General features: G+C 43.7%; 1 protein-coding gene across 6 annotated transcripts in view; it reads left to right on the forward strand.

The window, feature by feature from the left end:
• PLCE1 (phospholipase C epsilon 1) overlaps positions 1-23,970 on the forward strand; it is a 372,153-nt gene that overhangs the window by 156,096 nt on the left and 192,087 nt on the right. For all 6 annotated transcript variants that reach the window (XM_086378753.1, XM_086378751.1, XM_086378754.1 and 3 more), the window contains one exon: positions 21,677-21,965. In XM_086378753.1, coding sequence (XP_086234879.1) covers positions 21,677-21,965 — 289 coding nt within the window. The remainder of the gene's footprint in view (positions 1-21,676; positions 21,966-23,970) is intronic.

The raw sequence follows: 23,970 nt of genomic DNA on the forward strand, positions 1-23,970 counted from the left end.
TGTTTGTAGATCTTTCGATGATGGCCTTTCTAACTGGTGTGAGGTGATATCTCATCGTAGTTTTGATTTGCATTTCTCTAATAATTAGTGATATTGAACATCTTCTCATGTGCCTTTTGGCCATCTGTGTTAGACTGGGACCTTTGTACTTGGTGCTGTAAGTGGAGAAAAGAGACGGCCAGGTTTTCTATAGGAAGGATCGCTAGAAGTGGATCAAAGCATATGCACTTTTTGTATTTTGATGGGTAGTGCTAACTTACCTTTCACAAACAGTATAATAATGAATGGGTGAAATACTATTGTGGTATTTTATGGTGCTTAAATAAAAGATTTATTATTTTAGAAGTTTATAAAGGTTTATAGTTGTTGCAACTTTGTTTTTGTGGCTTGTTGTGGATCATATCTCTGATTTATATGATGTCCTGCCTGGCACACAATCCCTAACCATAAGATATTTCCTATGGGAAAATAACTTGCTTTATGACAGTCTGCTTTATGACATGCTTTCCAGAAATAATGCATGACAAAAAGTGAAGGTTGTGTATAAGGCAGGCGTTTATTTTATCTGTTTGTGAGTTGTTGTGCTTTTGTTTTCCGTAATGGCTGATTTATTTTCCACCCTCTACTACTAGAAATATAATTTAATAAAGCTTGAAATGCTCTTTTTTAAAAGTTTATGAAGCACAGGGAAGATGCATAGATGGATTTGTAAGTCGACAGTTCGGATTGAGTACTGTATATATCTTCTATGTTATGAAATAAATGCATTCAATTAGTTTGAATAGTATGAAATTTACATTTTGTAGCTCAGAACAGTCAAGAATCATCAATTCATATAGTTCAGTATAATAGTAACGTTGACTATAAAGAAAATTTTAGTGAAATGAATATTCTGGTTTTTATTGCTTTCTTTAAAATTTAGATTTATTTCCCTGAAGGCAGGGTTGAAAACTTGGATTGTATATCATTCTGGGCATGGCTGGAATTCAACCAATTATTCTTGCTTAGAGTGATTGTTTCCATTGGAATGAGAGTTCTCAACCGTAGCTGTTCATAGAATCATATTTAAAATTGGGGACCATTTAAAAGATACTGACGTGCCCCACAGCAGCCTGATAAATGAGAACCTTGTGGGGTGGGGTGGAGATGGCAGGGCTCATGCCTTCTTGTTTCTCAGGTGATACTAAGCTACAGCCAGGTTTGAGAACCACTGCACTAGAATTTCACTTTAAGGAGACTCAGCAAAGCTTTTCTATGCCTTAGAAAAACAAAAACACAACACCACTGCTCCTGATTTATTTCCCCAGCTTGCTTTGGACCAGCAAGGTCCAAAAAGAAACTGTGGGGAAAAAAATATGTTTACATCAAACCTGTTTTGATTTTCATTCAGCTTTTGGTTTTCATTCAGTGGAACATTTATTGGATGCCTAGCATGGGCCTGGTCTTATGGCTGGGTATTTTGAGGAAATAGATTAATGATGAGTGAAAGAAGAGTTTGGGCCTTTTAAAAAGCAGGAAAGGGACTTTCCTGGCAGTCCAGTGGTTAAAACTCTGCACTTCCACTGCAGCGGCATGGGTTCGATCACTGGTCCAGGGAGCTAAGATCCCACGTGCCACATGGGCAAAAAAAATCAATAAACAAAGAGTGAAAGTTAAAAACAAAAACCAGGTGATGATATAAAATGTCCAGAATAGGCAAATCTATAGAGATAGAAGGTATGTTAGTGGTTACCTAGGCCTGGAGAGGTTAGAGAAGAAACGAGGAGTGACTGCTCATGGGAGTGGGGTTTCTCTTTGCAGTAATGAAAACGTTCTAAAATTAGAGAGTAGTATTGAGCTCCCCAGATGGCACTAGTGGTAAAGAACCCGCCTGCCAATGCAGGAGACAGAAGAAACCAGGGTTCGATCCCTGAGTCAGGAAGATCCCCTGGAGAAGGAAATGGCGACCCACTCCAGTATTCTTGCCTGGAGAATCCCATGGATAGTGGAGCCTGGTGGGCTACAGTCCAGAGGGTCACAAAGACTCAGACATGACTGAAGCAACTCAGCATGATGTTTGCACAGCTCTGTGACTATACCAAAATTCATTGGTGGTACACTTCAAATGGGTGAATCTCAATAAAACTGCTGTTTAACAAATTAAAAAGCCACAACCATGTGTCACTAAGAAGGCTTCACTCTAAGTGAATTAGGAACAGCAGAGAAGAAACTTTGCTGTCCACCCATTCCTTTCATATTTGACAGAGCTTAAAATGGGGACAATAAGAGAGCAAAATGACGCAGAGCCTGCTTGGAGGCATTTAGTTCTCACCTATATTCCAGGTAGCATCTGAGTGTACAGGGGAAGATGGGCCAGAAGCCGTGCAGATGTCCTGGGACATCCGGTGAAAAAAGACCAGAACTCACTGAGTCCCAGGCAGTGTTCCTTGTGCTTTACATATATAATTAATCACCACCCAATATCCCCATTTTACTTCAGTGAAACTGGGTGTAGAGAAGGTAACTGTCCCAAAGTCACACAAGTATTTCTGAGAAGCAGCCTTAAGGAATGGGTGGGTTTCGGACAGGCATGTGAAGCTGGAGGTGTCGAGTGACAGTAGGGCCGAAGGCTGCGGTGTGCTAAGGGGGATGGAGGATAAGCAGCTCGTTTTGGAGGAGCAGTGGGTTCGGGTAGGGTGATGATGGAAAATGATGCTAGAAGGATGGACGGAGAGAGGTTATTGCGGAGCTCTCGTGACCATGCTAAGGCATCGCCATGGAAGATCATCAAATCAAAGCAAGGCCATGTGGAGTCTTCTTGGTGTGTGTGTATCTGAATGGGTGTTTCTCTGCATCTACTTACAAGCAGCTATGAGCGTATTGTCTGGCACACCACCTTGTTCCTTGCATGACTCCAGGTGTGTGATGGGCACACCACAGGATCCAGCAGCCCACCTGGCCCCCTGATGGCCACTGGGGAGCAGCCACCAAAATAGAAGTCATAGTGATCTGGGGGAACTGAAAGCTTCCATAGGACCTGCCTTTAGAGCATAGAATCTTTGCTGTGATAGCAAAGTCTCAGCCCAGGGGAACTCCTCAAGCCCAGAATGTTCAGGATGTTTAGCATCAAGTCTTCTGGACTAAGAGGCAAACTCTCCATAGGGAAAGAAGAGTCTGTTTTCAACTGACCCCCTCACTCTCCACAAAATGGTAGCAAGTTGGGTTTCCCAGCCTTTGTCTCCCTTCCCTCTGGGATGCACGGGGACCAGCAGTGACGTGGCCCACAGTAGCCGAGGACGGATGGACATTCAGCCTCTGAGGCTGACAGTCTGTTCCTCAACCCAGACCCACGCTTCAGAGCCAGAAGCTTTTTGTGCCCAAGAACACATTCCTTTCTGCCGTCCTAGCTCAGCTCTGTCCATCTTGGGACTTAGTTCCTTTTGAATGTTTTTTCATGATCTCTCCCTGGTCTGATTTCAGTCATGCTTGGGTTTTTATACCAAGCCTTGTAACACCTCACTCACAGGTATCTTTACTAGTATGGTAATCTCCACATCACCTCAGATAACCAAGGTGATCGCAGTGCAGCTCTTTCCTTATTTCTTCATCCTCAGACCTCACAGTAGGTTAATTCTGGTGTGCTCTAATTTTTTGCCCTCAAATGATTCTAGGCACGTGGTGGCCACCCACATCCCAGTGAAATCAGCCTGTTCCCAAGTTCTTGAGCCTCTCTCTTCTCACTTATTATCTCCTGTCTCATCCTATTAATTAACTTTCTCTATTACCTGCCCTGCTTTCGCGATTATCCCTGATCATGTAAGAGACACTCAATGAAGCAAAGGTGATTCATTGATTAATCAGTAAGCACTTCACAGAGGAGTGACAAAGAGTGATAATTGTTCTGATATCCAAACCCAGGGCTCATCTCAGACACACACCATCCTTGCTTCTTTTCTTCCTGCCCCTGCCTTCCTCTCTGCATCTCCAGCTTCAACATTTTCTTCATGATTCTCTCCTTACCAAGTTCCTACCCTACCTACAGACACCTCAATTTATTTTTTAATTTTTCTTATAGTTGCTTTACAATATTGTGCTAGTTTCTGCTGTATAGGAGAGTGAATCAGCCATAGGTATGCACATATCCCCCTCTTTTTTGGATTTCCTAACTGTTCACTGTGTGGATCATTTGCTATCTATGTTCTACATACCACTCGTGACTTTTCTTATTTCTCTCTCTTGTGTCTGAAAATACTATGATTTCTTTTTGACTTGCCCTTTGATTTAACTTGGTCTTTGATTGATTTTGGATGTGGGGAAAGGATCCATGGCTTTCTTAGGAAAAGGTTGCCAAGTCTTCCTTAAGAATTCTTAGGAACATGTGCAGGGCAAAATGTGAAAGAGCAGATGACAGAACCTGCTGGAGGGGATGAAAGGAAACCAGAGTTCACCTGGCCAGGGACAGCCATACTGAATAGACTCCACCTCGTAAAAGAGATCGCCTTAGTTTCCCATGGCTGCAAGGGGAAGAGTTGACATGGAAAAGGAATGATTTGGAGGGAGGGCATTGAAAGAAAAGAAAGAGTTTCTGAAAAAAAAAAAAAAGAAGAAAGGGTTTCTGATATCATCCCCATACCCTGACTCTCTAGAGCCTGTTCCCTCTTTGTCCCCAGTGCCTAACACATCCTGGTCACTACTGGAACCTACACAAGTAGGTGTTGAGAGGATCCTCTGTGGTCTGCTCCTCACTGTGGCCTAGTGCCCGGTCCCCATATGTGGTCCTTCTCCTCCCATCATGAACACAACAAACAGAACTCCCTCTCTCTTTCACATACATAAGGTGGATGGCTGAACATGGTTGGGGTTCTTGTAGTGAGGGCACAAGACTTTGAGAGAGGAACACAGGGAATGAGCCTCTTAAGGAACAAAAGGTGGCCATGGATCATAGAACCCTCCAGATGATGCCTCATTTGCTTCTGAAAATCACCCACCCACTGATAATCTGAAGAAGCTGCAGAAATGTCTAGGATTTACATGGAGTGCGATCCCACAAAGGTGCCTTCCTCCACTCAGCACTACATTCACTTTTTTCAATTCACATTCCATCAGCTCCTACCTGCTCTCCTGGAAGTAAGCCTCAGTGTCCTCACCCTCCTCCAGCGTACCTGGCCATGGACTCATGCTAACGCTGGCCACATCATCCCTATTTGCCCCTGCTTTGACATACTGGTAATGTCCAGTAAATACAAGAGCCAGTTTCAGCCAAGAGCCAGTTGAAATCAACTCAAGGAATAGTTCATGAATTTCAACTGTATGCAATACAACATACCATAAATCATGGGAGGTACAAAGGAGAGAGACTCTTGGGACACCCCACAGTTGATCCCAGGGGTGTTGGTTACAGCTATGGCTAGTATCCTGAAAGATGATGCTGTGAAAGTGCTGCACTCAATATGCCAGCAAATTTGGAAAACTCAGCAGTGGCCACAGGACTGGAAAAGGTCAGTTTTCATTCCAATCCCAAAGAAAGGCAATGCCAAAGAATGCTCAAACTACCGCACAATTGCACTCATCTCACACACTAGTAAAGTAATGCTCAAAATTCTCCAAGCCAGGCTTCAGCAATATGTGAACTGTGAACTTCCTGATGTTCAAGCTGGTTTTAGAAAAGGCAGAGGAACCAGAGATCAAATTACCAACATCTGCTGGATCATGGAAAAAGCAAGAGAGTTCCAGAAAAACATCTATTTCTGCTTTATTGACTATGCCAAAGCCTTTGACTGTGTGGATCACAATAAACTGTGGAAAATTCTTCAGGAGATGGGAATCCCAGACCACCTGATCTGCCTCTTGAGAAATTTGTATGCAGGTCAGGAAGCAACAGTTAGAACTGGACATGGAACAACAGACTGGTTCCAAATAGGAAAAGGAGTTCGTCAAGGCTGTATATTGTCACCCTGTTTATTTAACTTATATGCAGAGTACATCATGAGAAATACTGGACTGGAAGAAACAGAAACTGGAATCAAGATTGCCAGGAGAAATCTCAATAACCTCAGATATGCAGATGACACCACCCTTATGGCAGAAAGTGAAGAGGAACTCAAAAGCTTCTTGATGAAAGTGAAAGTGGAGAGTGAAAAAGTTAGCTTAAAGCTCAACATTCAGAAAACGAAGATCATGGCATCTGGTCCCACCACTTCATGGGAAATAGATGGGGAAACAGTGGAAACAGTGTCAGACTTTATTTTTCTGGGCTCCAAAATCACTACAGATGGTGACTGCAGCCATGAAATTAAAAGACGCTTGCTCCTTGGAAGGAAAGTTATGACCAACCTAGATAGCACATTCAAAAGCAGAGACATTACTTTGCCAACAAAGGTCCGTCTAGTCAAGGCTATGGTTTTTCCTGTGGTCATGTATGGATGTGAGAGTTGGACTGTGAAGAAGGCTGAGTGCCGAAGAATTGATGCTTTTGAACTGTGGTGTTGGAGAAGACTCTTGAGAGTCCCTTGGACTGCAAGGAGATCCAACCAGTCCATTCTGAAGGAGATCAGCCCTGGGATTTCTTTGGAAGGAATGATGCTAAAGCTGAAACTCCAGTCCTTTGGCCACCTCATGCGAAGAGTTGACTCATTGGAAAAGACTCTGATGCTGGGAGGGATTGGGGGCAGGCGGAGAAGGGGACGACAGAGGATGAGATGGCTGGATGGCATCACTGACTCTGTGGACCTGAGTCTGAGTGAACTCCGGGAGTTGGTGATGGACAGGGAGGCCTGGCGTGCTGCGATTCATGGAGTCGCAAAGAGTTGGACACGCAAACGAGCAACTGATCTGATGGCTAGTATTTACACTGTTGTTGACATTGTCTTTGGTTAGGTATAGTCACATCTGCATGGTGTCTTTTACAAAGTCTTAGAGAATCACGCTGCATCCAGCTGTTTAGGGCTCTCTCACAGTGAAGGACAATAGTATTTTAGATTGTTGCAAGAAGCTCAGAGACTCTGGAGACAGAGAAAGCCCTTAAGTCTACTTTTTGCACAATAGAGCTTCATAACATTATTCTGTATATCATCTTTTTACCAAAACACTGTCACCTGTTTCTGTCAACAAAAGAACTCTTTGTTTTGATAGCCAAGGAAAACCTTAAGCTCAGTAGAGACAACAGAACAGTCTTTTTAAATGACAAAATGTAAGGGCTAAAATGCCTTATTTTTGGAATGTAAATTAGAAACTTTTTTTTTCTTTAATATGACTGTCACCCTCGGTTTTGGTCAACTTTAGGTTTGTTTTGTTTTGTTTTTAATGATATCCATGGAGCTCTTTGGAATGCCGCTCAGGATAACCACAGCGTTTCAATCTGACTACAGGGTAGTCATAAGGGAGGTGGGAGATGATGACTTTCCCACACCCTTGAGCCCTCTGAAATGTCTTTGACCTTCAGTTTCTCTGTGCAATCCTATCTCTGAACATATGTGCTCCGACACACATGTAGCTGACAGCCTCTGTAACGGGGCAGACATTCTCTATCTGGGGATGAGACAGAGTATCCTTACTCTTCTCCATGAACTGGAGTACAATTCTAACACATTCACCTGTTTATTTTTCTGCAGTTCTTCATATTTTAGAAGCTTCTCGGAGGCTTTTCTTTCCTCTGCTATCTTCCAAAGGCAGAGAGGAAGGTCACGTTTCCTTCAGCGCCTTCCCATTTCCATCTGGCTCCACACCTCCTACTAGACAGGAAAAGTCTTAACCTGCAGCCCGTCCCATGGGGTGCCTCTGTCAGTGTTACACTGTGGGGATGAATGAAACCCATGGTCTCTCTTAGTCCAGGTTAGCAGGTGTGTTGGGCACGTCTTTGGTTTTTGTGAATAACAAGGAAACTAGCACATTTAAGAAATCTTGGAAGCGATCATCTCTATCCCCTTGGTGAGTTAAGAGAGACTGGGTCTTGTTTGATGTTGCATCCTTAGTGTTTAGCATGACACCCTGAAGAGGTGATAGGTGTCCTCAGGCATAGGAAGTATAACCCTCTAGCTGTAAACCATTTTTTTTTTTTCTATTGAAGACAATTCCATGGTAGTTAGCTTGGAAAATATTTGTGAGAGGAAACAGTTCTGGGCTCAAATGGCATCCACTTGTAAAGACTCAGAAGGACCCTGCTTATCTCCCCAGATTCGTTGCCCATTCTCTTAGCTCTAATAGGGAGCCACTTTGCACATGGCACTCCTTCTGTCTAAAACATTTTCGTCCCTCTCCTTTGCCTCCTCTTTGCCTGGCTAGCTCTCTGTCTTTAGGGTATGTGTAGATGTCACTTTCTAGGAGAAGCCTTCCATGGTCTTCTAAGACCTCCCTCTGAAGCACCGTGTATTCACACTACTGCAGAATTGCCTGCCATCAGAGAATTGCCTACATTCTGGCCTACTTCCCCTGATGCTTGGAAACTTTTCTTGAGAATAAAAACAGTTTTATTCATCATTTTGTCTCTAGTTTCTGGAATGCTATTTGGCACAAAGTAGGCAGCCAGTAAATATTTGTTGAGCAAATGAATGATTGGTGTCCAAATAAGGAAGTTATTCATAGGCATAAATACCTTTTCCTTCAGAAATTTAAGTGCAGCCAGAGACTTTGTGTCTGCCCTGGCTGCCAGTCCAAGCTTCTCAGAGGATTCCCCTGGGTGAGTGCCCCTGCCTGAGGCCTGATTGTTGCAGAGACCCTCCCCAGGCTGCCTTCTGACCTGACTGGGCTCTTGGTGGCTCCAGGTCCTAGAGACTCGGTGGTCTCTATCCACCCACTGCTACTTAGTCCACTTGCTCTACCTGAAGTATGCTCCCTAACTGGCTAAGCCTGATTCTACCCTCAGATGAGACCTGAGAGTCTACACAGCTTGTTATAAACAGCTCTCAAGTCTACTTGGTAGCATTAGGCTCTGAAGTCAGTGTTATCGTGCCTGCAACCAGCTCAGCTGGTCAAGGCCAGCTTACATTGGGTCCTGTTGCTGAGGGTGGGTCCAGTGTTGGCTCAGTCACTGAGTTCTATTCCTTGGCAATGCGGGGGAGGAATGTCCCTAGCTTCTCTCTACTGACCATTCACTTGGCTCCCATCACAGGAGAGACTTTCAGGAATTAAAGCACTGCAGTTTTCTGGTAGTAGAAACACATGGATTCAATAATGACAAACAGCTGCTCACAACTAGAGGAGGGTCTCAGTTTGCAGATCATACCAGTCAGTACTGCTCCTTATTCCCACCCTCTTCCTTTGCCCATGGAATTGAAGCTCAAAGGATCCAGATCAAAAGGGAGTGAAAAGAAATGAGAGTGAAGGAGAGAGATGAGAAAAGGAGAGCAAGTGAGGAGGATGGGAGGACAGAGCAAGGAAAAACGGGACACGAGTTAAGAGGAATAACAATAAGAAATAAAGCATAAAAAAGCAAAACAGGGGACATGAACTTGGGGAGGAATAAAAAACTGTGGAGTGAAGAAACTGTGGGGGCCCAGAGGAAGCTGGAGAAGACACTTCCAGGAAAAACCTAGAGAGAAAGAAGAGAGCAGAGAAGTGAGAGGAAGGAAGGAACCTGGAGGGAGAGAGGACTCATGCTGTAACTCCCGTGTTAACCAAGAGGATTATTAAGAAGTTCCTACTTATTGAATGCCACCTATGTAACCAGGCACTGTAATAAGACTTTGCATTTATAGCACTGCAGGTGCACTTGCTCAGAGTCTGATTGTTCACAGAGCTGTGGATCAGAAAACACTCAGACATCTCCACATGAGTTCACATTGAGGAGGCTGGGCAAACTTACTCCTGAGCATAGAAGAGGTTCCACTGCCTTGGGAGCACCAGAATAACTAGGAGGGGGAGGGGTCAGAGGTGTGCAGGGTGGAAGTTGTTTCTGGTCTTGCAGGCAAGCAGTCATGGCCTTAGAGCTCTAGAGATTCAGGCATGGATGCTATAGTGAACACTAGGATCCTCCAGGGCTATGTAGTTGGAGAACCCATAGCTATCTTATCTCATTTAATCCTAGTTTATAACAACCCTGTGATAACCTCCATTAAAGAAACACAAGTTACTTTCCCACTGCTAGTAGGTGGTAGCACTAGAAGTCCAACAGGATCACAGGATGAAAAGACCAGGTTCTTTCTCTCCACCCTAAGGCATCTGCTCTCCATCCCACCCTTGGTGGTCAGAGCAGTGTGTTCCAGGAGGTCAGCCTCGGGCAGTCTTCAGGCAAAGAGTAGAAAGAGGAAAGGTAGTGTTGGTTGGTCCACAAACAATGACCCAGGCAGAAAGGGGCCTCTTGGAGCCATCAGGATAGATGGTGCCACTGATCCTTTTAATCACAACAAACTGTGGAAAATTTTTAAAGAGATGGGAATACCAGACCACCTTAACTGCCTCCTGAGAAATCTGTATGTGGGTCAAGAGGCAACAGTTAGAACTGGACATGGAACAACAGACTGGTTCCGAATTGGGAAAAGAGTATGTCAAGGCTGCTTATTTACTTATATGCAGAGTACATCATGAGAAATGCTGTACTGGATGAAGCACACACTGGAATCAAGATTGCTGGGAGAAATATCAATAACCTCAGATATGCAGATGACACCACCCTTATGGCAGAAAGTGAAGAAGAACTAAAGAGTCTCTTGATGAAAGTGAAAGAGGAGAGTGAAAAAGTTGGCTTAAAACTCAACATTCAGAAAACTAAGATCATGGCATCTGGTCCCATCACTTCATGGCAAATAGATGGGGAAACAGTGGCTGACTTTATTTTGGGGGGGTTCCAAAATCACTGCAGATGGTGACTGAAGCCATGAAATTAAAAGACACTTGGTCTTGGAAGAAAAATTATGACCAACCTAGACAGCATATTAAAAAGCAGAGACCTCGCTTTGCCAAGAAAGGTCTGTCTAGTCAAAGCTATGGTTTTTTCAGTAGTCATGTATGGATGTGAGAGTTGGACTATAAAGAAAGCTGAGCACTGAAGAATTGATGCTTTTGAACTGTGGTGTTGGCAAAGACCCTTGAGAGTCTCTTGGACTGCAAGGAGATCCAACCAGTCCATCCTAAAGGAAATCAGTCCTGAATATTCATCGGAAGGACTGATGCTAAAACTCCAATACTTTGGCCACCTGATGTGAAGAACCAACTCATTGGAAAAGGCCATGATGCTGGGAAAGATTGAAAGCAGGAGGAGAAGGGGACGACAGAGGATGAGATGGTTAGATGGCATCACTGAGTCAATGGACATGAGTTTGATGTTGGGAGTTGGTGATGGACAGGGAGGCCTGGCGTGCTGCAGTCCATGAGGTCAAAAAGAGTCAGACGTGACTGAGAGACTGAACTGAACTGAACTGAACTGATCCTTTTGAGTTGGGCAGAGGAAGGGAAGTTAGAAGTTTGGTGAGTAGGGATCCAGCTGGGGCTCAGGAAGCAAACAACCTAGCCCTACAGATTGAGCTTGGTCTCATCTACCTGTTGTGGACACAGCAGCCTGGAGCCATAGGACTTCAGGAACTTTCTTTCCCTCATAGCTTCTCATGTGCATATCTGAGCAAGAATGCTGCCCCAAGCCTCTGAGCCAGGGCAACACAATCTAGAGGATTTGTGAAAGTTTGTTTTTGTCTTGCAGGGGCTTTGTCCCCATGTGATTCATTAACTGACCCGCTGCTCCTTAGAGCTGCAGGGAGCCTGGTAGTTCAGGCCTTTAAATCCCTTTTGTCGACCTAATTCACAGCCTGACATCACAAGCCTCCCAACATAATCCATTTGTACTGATTCGATTTTTTTTTCAAGAGGCTTCCTTGGCAGCCAGGTTTTCTCATTATGAATATGATTCATCTGTATGGTAATTCCCAGTAGAATTAGTATCTCAGACATGATTCATCTTGGGAAATATTAGGCCAGAAGCATCGTTTCAGAAAGGCCTGGTACATGCATAGCTGCAGGGAATTTCTGCAAGAGATGCTTCTTCATGAAAATAGCATTTGTTGAGTTGGCCCTGTGCTGGACTCTGAGGTAGGGGCTTTGGGGAAATAGAGAGACATGAGCACCTCACCCCTGCCCTCAGGAGCTCCCATTCTAGAAGGCAGATGGCATGGATGAGCATGTTTATGGGATGGATAACATGAGAAGTACAGTCAGAAATGAAAGGTAATGTGATCTCATAAAATATCAGGTTCTCAAACTTTAGCAGGAATCAAGATCACCTAGAAGGCTTGTTACAATGCAGATTTCTGGGCCCCAACCCCAGAGTTTTGGGTTTAATAGGTCTGAGGTGGGGCCCAAGAATATGTATTTCTAACAAGTTCCCAGGTGATGCTGCTGTTGTTCTGGGCACCACACTTTGAGCACCTGCTCTAAGGATTTCAGTGCTTTCACCCCTATCCCCGCTCTTCACTGCCTGCAAGGTGCTAGGCAGTGTGCTTCCTGCTGGGGACAATATGTGGAACAAAACTTGCTGGCCCCACCTGGGGAACTCAGAGCCTGGAAGGGGAGTAAACAGCAGCTTGCCCAGTCTACAGAAAGTAGAGTTTTGTATGGGGGCAGCTGGAACTCAAAAGGTGATGCTTGGTTCTTGCTGAAGCTGGGGGAAGGCCGCATGGAGGAGGCAAAATCTGAACACAAGTGTAAAATGTGGATTGGAGGAAGATATGTGGAAGGGCATTCATTCCCAGCCTTTACCTTCCCAGATTATCAAGTGTCCTGGGGACATCCCCTCACACTCCTTCTTAGATATTTCCTGCAGTCATAAAGTTTTGACTTCCTACAGAAGTGGGTGGCATAGCTCTGGTTAATTGGCCTGGCCTTAGCAAAGTCTTTATTTTTGGCTCTGTGGAGCTCTGTTTGGTCAGTGTCTCGTGCATGGTCTGAATATTCTCAGTAGAATGGAATTCTCTGCACAGGCACTTGAATGGAATGTAGAATGAAGAGCAAAGGAAGCAACGGACTTGCTACCAAATTCCTTCTCCCCATCCCTACCACTCCGGCCTCCACGCTGCCTCAGCTACCACCCTCCAGCCCATAACAGCCTCACTGTTTTTGTTGACTCTTCAGGGAACTTGGCAGTTTTTATGTCATTGCATTTTGTGTAGACACACACATCCATCAGAAATCAAGCTTCCAGCATCTCAGCCTTCTAGAACACTGCTTCTGAATTCCAGAATTCAGGAAAGGGGCCCATGAGACCAGTAAAATGGCTTTCCAAACCACAACTCTCACACTTGATTCCTTGAGGAAGGCTCCTGCATTGTTCTCCAGCCTGTTAACTCTCAGTTTACTCAGTTCAGACAACCGTGGTTATTTGTTTTTCCAGCTCAGGCTACTTTAAGAATCACATTATGGGGAGTTTAAGGGTGGTGTTAGAAGTGGATATGTAGTCACTAGGGAGAAATGACAGATGATATTGAAGGAGAACACTGATAAGTGAGATACTGACTGTATGCTGTATTCAAGAATGATGATGGTCTAAAAGAGAATGAAATGATGCCATCTGCAGTGACATGGATGAACCTAGAGATTGTCATACTTAGTGAAGAAAGTCAGAGAGAGACCAATATCACATGATATCACTTGTATGTGGAATCTAGGAAAAATGGTGCAAATGAACCTATTTCCAAAACAGAGTCACAGATGCAGAAAACAAACATGGTTACCAAGGGGGAAGGTGGGGAGAGATCAACTGGGAGATCGGGACTGACATACACATACTACTATATATAAAATAGATAACTCATAAGAACCTACTGTATAGCACAGGCAACTTTACTCAATACTTTATAATGACCTATGTGAGAATGCTGCTACTGCTGCTAAGTCGCTTCAGTCGTGTCTGACTCTGCGCAACCCCATAGACAGCAGCCCACCAGGCTTCCCCGTCCCTGGGATTCTCCAGGCAAGAACACTGGAGTGGGTTGCCATTTCCTTCTCCAATGCATGCAAGTGAAAAGTGAAAGTGAAGTCGCTCAGTCGTGTCCGACTCTTAGCGACCCCATGGACTGCCGCCCACCAGGCTCCTCCATCCATGGGATTTTCCAGGCAAGAGTACTGGAGTGGGGTGCCATTGCCTTCTCCTATGTGGGAATAGAATCTACAAAAAGTGTATGTGTGTATATGTATATATGATTCACTTTGCTGTACAGCAGAAACTAAGGTAACATTGTAAATCAATTATACTCAAAAAAATTAAAAAGTATCATGATCAAAATTATCATTAAAATTAAGGTTAATTAATATCTTCTGTCCTCCATTTAAGAAAGCTGAGACGTATTGGTCATCAAACAGTAACACTAAGAGGGATGTGGGGATAATGTTAGTTGACGCCTTCATGTTAGATATAGAAAACTGTGGCAGGGGCTGGGTTTTGACCACATGACAGAGTTTGTCTTTTTTTTCAGTCATTGTCCTCATGCATCTGCCATAGTCTCTGTAACTGCAACTCAGCATTTGCTGAATCCAGAAAGTCCATATTGAATCCGTATCTGTTTTCTCTAAGCCCCATGATTCTTTTAAATCATCATTTTCATGAAAACTCAGGATGGAGACTAGATCTGATTAAGCATTCTCAACTCTTAGGAAAATCAGCAAATGAAAATGGGATAATGTTAAACTATTGGTGAATTTCTCAGAGCAGATCACATTTGTGTACGTGCTTATGCATGCTCAGTCACACAGTTGTGTCCGACTCTTTGCAACTCCATGGACTGTAGCCCACCAGGAATTTAACACATGGAATGGAGGAATTTAATCCATGGAATTCCATCTAATCCATGGAATTTTCCAGGCAAGAACACTGGAGTGAGTTGCCATTTCCTCCTCCAAAGGACCTTCTCAACCCAGGGATTGAATCCATGTCTTCTGTGTCTCCTTCATTGGCAGGCAGATTCTTTACCACTGAGCCACCTGGGGAGCCCCTCAGATCACAATTAGAGCCTCATCTGGTTGCAGCTTTTCTGAATGCTTTGTAAAGATTTGGTGCTATTTCATGTGACTTCTGTATCTGATGTTCAGCACATACAGGTGACAATACAATGTCACCTGTGGTTTAGATGAATCCAGTAAGGTCATGACCAAAAAACTATCATGACCAAAAAACTAAAGGATTCTAGCCAATTTCTTGGTGAGGATATAAAAGACCTTCATTAATTCAGTCAAGAGCTATTTACTGAGAAGCTGTAATGCCAAAACTTCCAGACCCTGGTGATAGAGCAGTGAAAATGAAATAAAATCCTCTTGAAGTTGCATTCTAGAGGGAGGAAACAGACCGTAAAGAGAGGTGGCAGGATCACTACTGCAATACCCATGGTAATCTAGGTTCTGTTTTCAGATTTTTAAAGTATGATTCCACTGTCTAACGGTCAATACCATTGTTGTGAATTCAGCTGTTGGTAAATTTATCATTACTTTGCATCTACTCTACCTTTCTTTCTAGCCTTTTTTTTTAAATTGGAGTATAATTACTTTACCATTTTGTGTTTCTACTGTACAACAACATGAATTAGCTATTCGTATACATATCATATATGCCCTTTCTCTTGAGTCTCCCTCCCACCCACCCCATCCCACCCCTCTAGGTCATCACAGAGTACCAAGCTGAGGTCCCTGTGCCATACAGGAGCTTCCCACAAGCTATCTACCCCTCTCTAAAAAAAGGTTTCTTTGACAACTGCAGTATAGGATTCTCTAATTGTTTGGTTTGGTGGCTACCAGTACTGGCTTAGAGATGCAGGGAATGATGCTGAGTCAGGTGTATGCACATTAGTGCCTTATTTTTACGTGATGGTAATAGTAGGACCTCTTTCTAGAGCTGTTCTGGAGTTTCGAGGAAATCGTGTCTCAGTGCTCAGTGCCTACTTCATTTTAAACATTCATTAGATGTTGCGGTGATTACAAGCATTGTTGTGTGTGTGTGCGCTCATCACTTAGTCGTGTCAAACTCTTGAGATCCATGGACTGTAGCCTGCCAGGCTCCTCTGTCCATGGGATTTCCAGTGTAAGAATACTGCAGTGGGTAATCATTCCCTTCTCCAGGGGATCTTCCTGACCCAGGTACTGAACCCAGGTCTCCTGCTTTGGCAGGTGGATTCTTTACTGTCTGAACCACCAGGGAAGCCCACAAGTATTACTGTTAAGGGTCAGTGGACACCTAAGTAACAAGCCTCCTTCTTGCTGAAAACTTTCAGGAGATACGCTATCAGACCTTAGAACATTGTGATTTTCCAGAGCTCTGACCCTAGAAAGAAAGCTTTTGGAACAGAGCAAGTACAAAATTGACTCCCCTTGTCAACCACTCTCTTTGACCCAAGTAGAAGTCAAGATAAGACAAGGCCCTTTCTGGCTGTACAGAAGAAGGAGCTTTCCTCCTGGGTGAGTGCTGTGGACCCGATGTGCCTGGCTGCTTTATGTCTTTCGGTGCTCTTAAGTCTTTGATTTCATCTCTCTCTGAATTACCCAGCCTTGGATGCTTGTTTTATTTGGGTTTGGATCTGAACTCCATGTCCCAGTGTTGGTTTCTTGAGTCACAAGGAACTTCAAATGTTTCCTTAAGTATTGTCTAAGGACTGCTTGCTTTTATGCAAGTAACTTCATAATATTGAGGTCATGCTTCTCAAACGCAGCACCTGCCATAGTGGAAGTAGTGTAATTCCATGGAGAGGACCCACTCACGGTTCGCAGTGCTGGGTAAACATAGGTGCTATGAAGGGCACTTTTGGCAACATTGATCTATAGTTCTTTAGGTAAATCTTTTTTATTGAAGTATAGTCGATTTACAATATTTATATTAATTTATATTTATGTTATGCAAATGTACCTATAAAGACAAATGCTTTATATTTATCTCAAAGACAAATATGTTATAATTTCTATGTGGAATCTAAAAAATATATATAGATCTTAAAAGTTCTAAGAACTCCACAATGGCCAACTATAAAAATTTTGACTCCTTTCCTTCCTTCATTCCCAGTGACTTTAGCAAGTCCTGTAGAGTCCATATCTGAAATGTATCTTGACTATTTATTGTTGTTGCTAAGTTGCTAAGTCACTTCAGTCGTGTCCGACTCTGTGTGACCCCATAGACGGCAGCCCACCAGGCTCCCCCATCTCTGGGATTCTCCAGACAAGAACACTGGAGTACGCTGCCATTGACTATTTATAATACCCTGCAATTTTTAGCTAACTTATTTGATTTACTTGTTTATTGTCTGCCTTCCTCCAGTAAAATAAAAAAGTTCTTTCTGCTTTCTGCTGGATCCCCAGAGCCACTGGGCTTGGCGCAGTGTATGTTTTCAATAAATAAAAATCAATCGTTGGATGAATGGATGGACACATATCTGTTTACCAAGACTGGATGCCCTGTTGTAAGGTGCTGATTTTATATCAAAAAAGATATTGACCCATATAGGGCATTAGTCTGTCTAATTTTCAGCACCTTCTATTACCACATTAATCAAGTGAGATAAAGTTTATATATTTTTTCACCTTGTAATTTAAACTACAAATCTCCATAAAAAGGAAACATATTTGCTCATTCATTAGTCATAACTTGACTGTTTTCCAAAGTACTTTAGTGTGACCATGAAAGGAATTATCATGAATAAAAACTATAACAACTGCAATGTTAACATCACTTAACACTCTTGCCAAATAACAACATTTTCTTGAATCATGTTGTTTGGGTTTTGGGTGTGACCATGTTTAGGGCAATGGATAAAGCGGAACCACAGAGCTGGACAAACCCAATTTCAGTCTTGGCTCAGTTTCTTACTAGTTGTGTAAAGTTAACTGTCTCACTCTGTCTCTCTAGGCTCACTGTCCCCATCTGCAAAATGAATCAACCTCATAGGGCTAGTGTGTGGATTCAGATATGCAAGGAAATACTTATCATTGCACCTACCCCATCATCATTGTGTAGGTTGACTTTTGCCATGTGCCAAGGCATTCCCAATGCTTCATGGTTTATACAGCAGTCACTTATGTGGCTCGTGTTCCTGTGAACTGTCTGGACGGTGCTCCTGGTTTGGATGAGCTGATCTTTGCTGGGCTCTCTCATATGTCTGTGATGGCAGGTGGAGGAGCCATTGGATGATCTAGGAGGGATTCACGATGTGGGTGCCCGGTGGCAAAGTGAAAGAAAGTGAAGTTTCTCCGTCATGTCTGACACTTTGTGGCATCATGGACTGTAGCCTGCCAGGCTCCTCCATCCATGGGATTTTCCAGGCACAAATACTAGAGTGGGTTGCCATTTCCTTCTCCAGGGGATCTTCCCGACCCAGGGATCGAACCCAGGTCTCCCACATTGCAGGCAGACTCTTTACCCTCTGAGCAACCAGGGAATCTGCCTATTGGCAGGCTATTGGCCAAGGTGACAGGAATGACTCAGCCGTGGTCCGTCATCCTCCGGCAAGCTAGTTCTGGCTCCTTCGCTTGGTAGTTGTTTCAGAATTCCCAAAAGTGGCAAGAGAGAGCAAGCTCCAACGCTGCAGACTTCACTGGCAATACATTTACTGAATTCCCATTAATTAAGCAAATCACAAGCCTGGCCTGGAATCTGTGAAGGAATAATGTATGGTCATTTTTGTAGTCTATTGCAATCATCCTTGTTACCATCATCATAAAAACCGGTATTTGTTGAACATTTATTAAGCAGCTGTTCCAGTCCTATTACTGTGTTTATCAAAGCTTGTAATTCTTACTACAACTTTATGGGACAGATAATATGTATTATATCCCTGTATTGGAGAAAAAGAGACTGAGACATAGGATGGCAAAGCAGCTTAGCTAAAGTCACACAGCTGGGAAGCAGAGAAGCTCAGACTCAAACCAACACTTCAGAGCAGCACTCATAATCACTGTTTTATACTGCCTCCTTCTCCCATTCGATGTACGTAAAATTTTCGATAGTTGCTTTTTTTTTTAATGGATGATCTAGTAAGGGGTTATTGCCTATATTTTAACATGTACCCTAAGCACTTCCATATCTTTGAATTCAGCTTATCAAGTTGGCATGAATGACATGTGTTAGTCCAGATCATGGTAGGACCTGTAGATATATGTGGATGGGGTGTTAGCAGTAGTGACAGCAGCTCAGGGATGTATTCTTAGAACTCTTGATTTCTCCTTTCTTCAGAAAAGTTGGAGGGCTTGGGAACAGCTGGTAGCAAGGCTGAATAATTACTTAATATATCCAAGTGTGTGCGTGCATACTCAGTTATGTCTGGCTCTTTGCGACCCCATGGACTGTAGCCTGCCAGGCTCCTCCATCCATGGGATGTCCCCGACAAGAATACTGGAGTGGGTTGCCATGCTCTCCTCCAGGGGATCTTCTCAACCCAGGGATTGAACCTGCATCTGCACTGCAGGCAGGTTCTTTACCACTGAGCCACTGGGCCTTTTTAGCAGCATTCCTCTGCTGAAAACAAATAGACCAAAAAAAGTGAAGGGCTACCCATCTCTGATAGATTAAATCTCTTTTCTTGACTTTCAAGGCTGTCCTTTGTCAGGCCAACTGACCTTTTCAGTTCCCCAGTGATTTCCCTACACGCTCTGCTCTTAATTCCTGCTCTCCTCACTGTCCCCAGGACACACTGTTTTCCAGCCTCTTCACCCTTACTTGCCATGTGACTTGCCTCCCTCAGCTGCCCCAGTTAGAGCCGTGCTTCTTTCTTTATCTTTACCTATCAAATCTCACAGTGGGTTCTCTTCTCTGAACATCCAGTGTTTACTTCTGAAGGACTCTTTTGAGACTTAGTGTGTTGGAGATTGCCTGTATGATTTGGAGCTGGGAGAAGAAAAGCATGTCCTGAGCTCTGCAACTCTCTACCCCCATTTATCCTCACAATACACCCAAATAAGGTTAGGATGACATTATCCAGCACATAAGAGCAAGGGTATAACTCCATCACAGCGAATTTCATAGACTGTGCTCTGTGCTCTGTTGTTATACAATCACCTGATGATTGTTTAGAGCAGGGTCCATTCTCTTCCTGCTCAGTGCTAATGGGCACCGTTTCTAGACACCAGACTGAGCACTTTGTATGTATTGTCGGGGGGAATCCCAGAACATCTCTAAGAATGGGCATTAGTATCCTCTCTGCCTGGTCAAGGCAGAGCTGGGTGTGCAACCCCACAAACCTGACCCCGAAGCCTGGGCTCCTTCTGTCCCAGCACACCATCTCTGTGGCCACCAGAAATTTAATGACAGAATTAAAGTTAAAGATTCCACACTCTGTCTTCAAATGGAAAGTATATACCAGAAAGCAAAGGAAGGCAGAGTAGAAGTCTAGTCAGGGTGTCACCACAGACTAGCTCATTGGGGTCCTTTTGAGTACCCTGGCATGCTAGTTAAGGTGAGGTTTGGAGTGTGCAGCATCACAAGGGTGCGTGCAGAGTCTGAAGGGCATGCAAGGTTCTTCCCTTCCCTCTCCACTCATCGCTGTCAGCAGAGATGACCTCCACTGTCGCCCTACCCTGAACTTTTTATCTGTTCACCCTCCTTATTAGACTGTGAACTCTTGGAGAGGAGAAGCTGTTGTATTTACCAAGGCCTAACACATAACTGGTATATAAACACAGAAGAACAATTTTTTAATTTAATGCATCAATTGTCAACCAAGGCATGGTGCTCAAGGTAGCATGATGGAGACAACACAGTATAGTAAACCTTTATTCCACCATCAGAAAGCTAGGTTAATTCACCCTGTGTTAGCTTTCTTCTCTGGCATTTATACACTGCCAAGAGGCTCTGGCTTCCCAGAGACCTTGACAAAACCCCATACCTCCCAGATATAATGCCAAACTTCATAACTTTCAGGTCTCATTTTCTAAATTAGATTGTGAAGTCCTACAGCACAAGAGGTGTCTGTTACTCTTCGTAAACACCTCACATCTTTCAATGCAGTGCCCTGCACAGAGCAGATCTACATAAACATTTGTTGAACAATTGCACTGAAATGGATTGGAATTATGGCTGGGAAAATGTTGTAATAATCCAATCTCTTTGAGATAATTCTTGGTGAATTCAGGTGATGAAGGAAAGAGGAAATCAGGATAGCGGCAGAGGCAGAAGGAAGAAAGGAAGGAGAAGTGGCAGGATCTGTCATCTCACTGGATGTGGGGGTGAGGGAGGAAGAGGGGGAAAAAGGATTCAAAAACTTTGGTCCAAGCTGATGGATTGAAAGCTTATAACCAAAAAAGGGAATATAGAAGTTATCCTGCCCCTTAACCCACTCACCCTTATTTCATTCTGAGCATGAAAGGAGGATTCCTCATGAATGTGAGTTTTCAGGGTTCCTTGGAGATAGACAGATAGACAGATAGACAGATCTGGGGGAGTCACTCAAGAGAGTCCAGATTGACAAATAGGAAAGGTACGCCCTTGTCCCACTGTAGACGAGCTTTGCTCTGATAAAGAGAAGGAGGAGAAATTTGAGCTGAATATATTTTTGGTTGGTACAAGTCGTAAGTGCTCTGTTTGATAGCAGGGTTGTTTGAACGACCTATTTCATAACTGCACATAGCTTTCCCAAATAAATGGTGTCTGTAGAATGTTCAGGTTAATGTATGAGCCCAGTGTTCACGAGTGTTTGCGCTTAGAGCGACCGAGACTTCTTTCTTAATAAGTCATCTTGGCATTTTGTCAACAAGTTAATTTGCTTTTCTAAGAAACTAGATTAATACTTCCTGTACTTTGTGCTATTCACAGATCTACAGTGCAGTGAGAAGGGGAGAAGCCACAGAACAGACAATTAGATCTCTTCTCCATTTCTTCGCCAAGCTCCCAGCCTCCGAGACAGCCCATGAAAGGATCAGTGTCGGTCCGTACTTAAAGCAATGTGTCCGAGACACGGTGTGTGAGTATCGTGCCACCTTGCAAAGGACTTCCATATCTCAGTACATCACCGGCTCTCTCCTGGAAGCCACCACATCTTTAGGAGCAAGAAGCAGCCTCCTCAATTCTTTTGGAGGATCCACGGGACGAATGATGCTGAAAGGTACTGTCTGAAATTTCACTTTTAACTCTTCATCATTGAATGCAGAAAAGAATCTGAGTTAACATTTATGCATCTCCTCATGGAAAACTGAGTCCACTTATCAACAACTTTCAGAAAAGGTAGCTGCTTTAAAAGAATATAAAATGATAGTCCTTTACCAAAATCCCTTAAGGTATAAGCATTCTGAATAATGAACGCTAAGATTTTGATGTTTCTTTTTCAAAAGAAGTAAATGACTAAATGCTGTGTTTAATTTTTTTAAGTTATTCTAATAGATGAGTTCTCCTAGTGGTGGTCTATGACAGATGTCAATTACTGTAAAAAAATAAAAATAAAAAAGCTCGTAAAAAAGTGTAGTCATGTAGTCACAGTGAAAACCAACTGTTTCACTCAAAACAGAGTGGAATAGAGTTCTCTTGCCTACACAGAATTAATAGGTTCATGTTGACTAGAGAAGCTAAAGGCCATCTTCCAGCAACTCCCATCTTAAAAGACAAGATAGTCAGAAATCCTGCTAAGAAATGAAAACTAATGGAGAATAGGGTCTCTGCATCAGAACTTCCCAGCTACTTCCCACAAGTGGTGGACAGGCAGGTCAGAAATGGCCGTGCACCAGTGGAGATTCGTGCACTGCACAGCTGTCACCACCCACTTGGCATCCTTCCCTGGCAGGAAGCTGCCAACCAGACAGGGACCATGCAGAGCAGCGTTCCACTGCTCAGGGGCTGCCAAGAACTCTCTCTGACATCCTGCCACTTCTCTCAAGGAGAGCCCCTGTCGTCCCTCCATAGCAAGCCCCAGACCTGCGATTATCACACCAGTGGTCTTCCTCCTTGACCCTCAACCTCCCCTACCCCGCCCCACCCCAGCACCCCTTGGGAAGACCCTAGAGGAGGTCCACACCTGTCTGTGTACCATGTGGGTGCCATGCTGATTTGTTTTCTAGTGTCCCTTTAACTTTTGTGGATCGGTTATACATGATGAGTGAAGAAAAACACAAGATGGGGACCACTAATCCCAGAGACTAAAGAGGAGAAACTTGGATTCATATATGTTTCATACATTCAGCATACGTTTTTTGAGCACCTGGGTGCTGGGTTGGGGACAAAACATAGCCCTTACCCCCAGGGAAATTGTTGAGAAGACCCCCTGAAGGAAAGAAGGGCTCCCCACTCCAGTATTCTGGCCTAAAGAATTCCACAGACTATACGGTCCATGGGGTCGCAAAGAGTCGGATACAACTGAGTGTCTTTCCCTTTCACTTTCTCACCCATGGAACTTGTAGTCTCTAGGTAGTAAGGGTTTCCCCTATCCACAGGATTCAAGATTTCTCTATTCTGATGCGGCTCCTGGTAACTGCCAAGCTTGCATTCTGCATCAGTGATCTTCCTGGGAATTCGAGTTGAAATTGACATATAGAGTTGGCAGAGCTTCAGTGCTTGAGACTCTATGTAAGGAGCTTATCCTGTGCATTAATCAGGCTTTTGTATCAGATCCCCACCCTGTGCCAAGCAGTGTGTAGGCCTTATGGGAGATCCTAATAACATATAAGTCAGTTTTCTTGCCTTTAAGTTTTTATGATCCTAGTGAGGCAGCCAGATTTGCATGCACCAAGTATTCAAAGAACAGACTGCAGGGAGTTAAATGCCAAATAATGTGGAAGTGACTCTAAGAGTTCAAAGCGTTTGGAAGTAGAGTTAATGGTCCATGTGACAAATGGTTTGGCTGCAAAGGAACAAAGTCAATAAAAGCCACTTTGTTTCTTCTCTATTAATTGCAAAAAGACATATCTCCAGGCTCCCCAAATGTTGTGTTTTGGTTCCCAGGCAGGCTGCCTCCAGTCTTACACAGACCTTTGGGGAGAAAAAAGGAGGCTATTAGTTAAGGTGTCTGTTGCCCTGATAGTAAGTTGATCTCCATTGCTCTTTGCACTTTCCTGTTCAGATCAGAACTCTGAGATCAGCATTCCCATCTCTGGGACTTGTTGGATCATCAGCTGATGAGT

The sequence above is a fragment of the Bos grunniens genome, chromosome 26, assembly GCF_055505025.1.
Source record: "Bos grunniens cultivar Pamir isolate PY7600 chromosome 26, Bosgru_T2T1.0, whole genome shotgun sequence".
Taxonomy (NCBI): domain Eukaryota; kingdom Metazoa; phylum Chordata; class Mammalia; order Artiodactyla; family Bovidae; genus Bos; species Bos grunniens.